Genomic DNA, 3473 nt, shown 5'->3' on the forward strand with positions numbered 1-3473 from the left:
AAATGTAAGGACAAAGATCGGACGTGATTAACAAATAGTAATTGCTTTGTACACAGATTCAATGCGGGCTAATTTTTTCATTCGCAAGTTTATCTTTATTATATAATATATGTATGAGAATTTAAGGATTATTATTTTTCTTATGATGTATTGATTGTGCAGATGACAACCTCGAGTGCATCCTAGTTACCTTTTTTGGTAATTAAAATATCATAAACATAATAGTGACATGTAATAACTTTTTTCTATTGTCTCTTTCATTACTACATATTTTACTTACCAGGCTTTTACTCCTTTGCCAAAATAATCATCTCTCAAAAAGATTCTTCTAAATCGTCGAAAAGATAATCATTCGAAAAATTTCATAATGTCTTATTTTTTAATATTATATTTTTTTGTCCGGAAGAATCACCTTATTTTCATAACGTTGCATATTTACAATATATTGTTTCAACTGTAATAGTTAAAATTTAATTTTTAGTTTATTTTTTTCTTATTATAAAGTAATATTTTTTCGACGATATAAAATTATGAAATATAATACATTGTCTATACATGTATCAAACGTTAATGATTTTAATTTACAATTATATTAGTAATTTACATTTGCAATAATTACATGAAAATAGATTATCAAACCGTTATTTTTTGTCGAGGATAAAGGAATTTTTCAATTCGTATTCAACAATATAACAAATGAGGGTGGTAACTGGTAACGCATCGTCTCGAAAGCTATGCTAATCTGAGGTCAAGATCGCGCGTCTGCGATTCGGACGGAATAAATCGAAGGTTACGGTTACGGTCGAAAAGAAACTATTGTGAATTGCGTTGAAAAATTATTATTTTCATATAAGCAATATACACAAAATATATAGTAGCTGCTGTAGCTCAAGTCTTAGTCTCACTTATGGCGGCGCACTAGTCTCCGGCGACGGTCCGCTTCCGCGCGGGCGAGGGGGAGGACGAGGACGAGGGCGATGGCGATGGCGATGGCGGCGGCGCCATGCGCTTGAGCGCGCTCGAGCTGTTGACCACCGACATGCCCTTCTCGATGGACATCTTCACCATGGATGGGTTCGGCGGGATGATGGTGAGAAGCGACGACTCGGAGGAGCAGGAGGCCGGGCCCGGCGACGACGAGGAGGAGCCGGCCGGCGACGGCAGGTCGGTGATGAGGTGCATGATGACGCGCTCGAGCTGTCGCGGGTCCTCGAGGCCGACGCCGTTGTCGCCGCGCCGCTTCAGGCGCTCGTCCGACTCGTCCAGCTCGACGATGGCCGAGTAGCGCTTCTTCATGTCGGCGATGAGGCGCGCGCCGTCCTCGTCCGAGACGAGCGAGTTGATGCAGACGAAACTCTGCGCCTCCTTGGTGGCGCGGTCGACCTCGAGGTAACCGCGGGTGCGCATGTACATGAAGCGACCCGTGCGCGAAACCAGCCGGTAGCACGACTCGCCGTACGGCTGGCTCTGGTCGTACATCTGGCGCAGCGCGATCACCACCCACCGCACGTCCTCCTTGTGCATGAACGTGAAGCCCGACATGCCGGTGACCTCCTCGGAGAGGTAGCCGGCCACGAGCGAGATGCGCTGGTCGCAGTGCACGAGGCGGCCGTCGACCAGGTGACGCGTCCAGTACTCCTCGCGGTTGGGCTCGACGAGACGCGCGCACACCGTGAGCGGCGGCAGCACGTGCGCCAGCGCGATCAGCACCAGGTCGTTGTCGCGCGGCGCGAGCAGTCGATCGCGGCGCGCGCGCTGCCGGCGGGGCGCCCCGGCGCGGTCGTCGTCGGCTCTGTCCGAGCGGCGGAAGGCGCCCCGCAACCGGCACGTCGCCCACTCGCGCGCGCCCTGATCTTCGTGACGGGCGGCGCGAGCCAGCCGCACCACCACGTCGCGCCGTTCGCCCGCGCGCCCTCGCAGCTCTTCGGCCAGCCGCGCCGCGTCCTCCGGGTGCGCCAGCTCCGCCAGGCTTCTGCCCAGCAAGTCGATCTGCGCGTGGCCCAAGTAGCGCTGCACGTTCGGCGACGCCACCACCACGATCCCGCGCGCGTTCACCGTCAGCAGGAACCCGTCCACCAGCTCGAGGAAAGCCTGCGCCGCGTCGTAGCCGAAACCGGGGTCGCGCGCCGCCGCAACCGAATCTCCGAAGACGTGCTCTTTGCGGATCTCGTGCGCCGCCAGCCGCAGCACGCCGGTCTTGTCGATCTTGCGCGAAGACTCGGACACCAGCGGCAGCAGGCCGGCGAGCTCGCCGACCAGCGAGTTCAGCACGGTGCGCCGCCGCTTCTCGGCTCGCTTTCGCGACTCGCGGTCGCCGGCCGCCGTCGACGCGGAATCGTCCGCGAGCGCCTCCATGGCTACGCGCGCTCCGCCTCCGTCTCGCCTCTCCGACGAGACTTCATCGCGCCGTTGAGAAGGTGCGCGCGAGCGCCGGGACGATCGCGCGACGAATGACGCGAGCGCCCGAGCATAACCTCGCACGAAGCTCGCGAACGCCGACCCGGTACAGACCGCGGCCATGACCGGCGCAGTGCGTTCGCGAATTCTCGACGCGCGTCATAAAAATACAGGGGCCCTCGACTTTCACTCAATTTTAAAAATTCAATTGTTTGAACATTTTTTAGATAATGCAAAAATTATTCGCTTGTTCAATTCTAAAAAACAACAATAAAAAAACCTTTAACCACGGACGACTACTATATAAGTCATCAAAAAAATCGCCAGTACTCATTGGGGACCTATAGGTGAGCCTAATAATATGGTTATTAATTATAATTTAATTAACAAATTTCGAATTGGCGCGCAAAAATATCAGCCGCGAAAAAAGGGTGGAGGAATACGTCAAAAAATGTAAAAAAAAATACAGTACCTGGCCATATTATTAGACCCAAGTAAAAATTTTGATTTTTTTTCTCATTAACCACTGAACTGTTAAAACTGACATTTTACGGTTTTAGTATTTTTTAACACTTTTCGGTTCAAACTACGCGTACTACTACGGACTGAGCAAATTATCAAAAGACAATTTCAATATATTTGCTGGATGTCATAAATTAGTTAACAAAACGAAAGCTGTAAGATATATATATATATATATATATATATATATATATATATATATATATATATATATATATATATATAAAACTGCGTATTATAAACCGATTGTAAAATACATACGCGATCTAAATGGTAAAATATTTTTGTATAAAATCCATAAAAATTAAAACCAAAGTTTATTTTGTCCCTGTGACTATTGTATCTGAATCTGGATCAACTGTAAAAAAATATGAAATAATCCTCATCATTTTCGTAATTAAAATTAACTCAATAATTGAGAAAAAGCCGCAAGGAAGACGCTCCCTGAGTCGCAACCTCGCCGCTTGACCACAAAATACTTTCCAGATGTATTTCCTCCAAGTGTAACCCTACGAAATCCAAGTGTAACCCTACGAAATCCAAATATTGTGTGT

General features: G+C 48.5%; 1 protein-coding gene across 1 annotated transcript; it reads right to left on the reverse strand.

Moving 5' to 3' along the window:
• Nucleotides 1-823: 823 nt before the first annotated feature.
• LOC148236101 (basic helix-loop-helix ARNT-like protein 1) lies at nucleotides 824-2893 on the reverse strand. Its single transcript, XM_088184802.1, has one exon. It carries the CDS (start codon nucleotides 2518-2520, stop codon nucleotides 919-921), a length of 1602 nt encoding a protein of 533 aa, XP_088040928.1. The 5' UTR covers nucleotides 2521-2893; the 3' UTR covers nucleotides 824-918.
• Between the last annotated feature and the right edge of the window lie 580 nt (nucleotides 2894-3473).

The sequence above is a fragment of the Plectrocnemia conspersa genome, unplaced genomic scaffold (assembly GCF_051122295.1).
Source record: "Plectrocnemia conspersa isolate PC_06_02 unplaced genomic scaffold, ASM5112229v1 ptg000004l, whole genome shotgun sequence".
NCBI lineage: Eukaryota > Metazoa > Arthropoda > Insecta > Trichoptera > Polycentropodidae > Plectrocnemia > Plectrocnemia conspersa.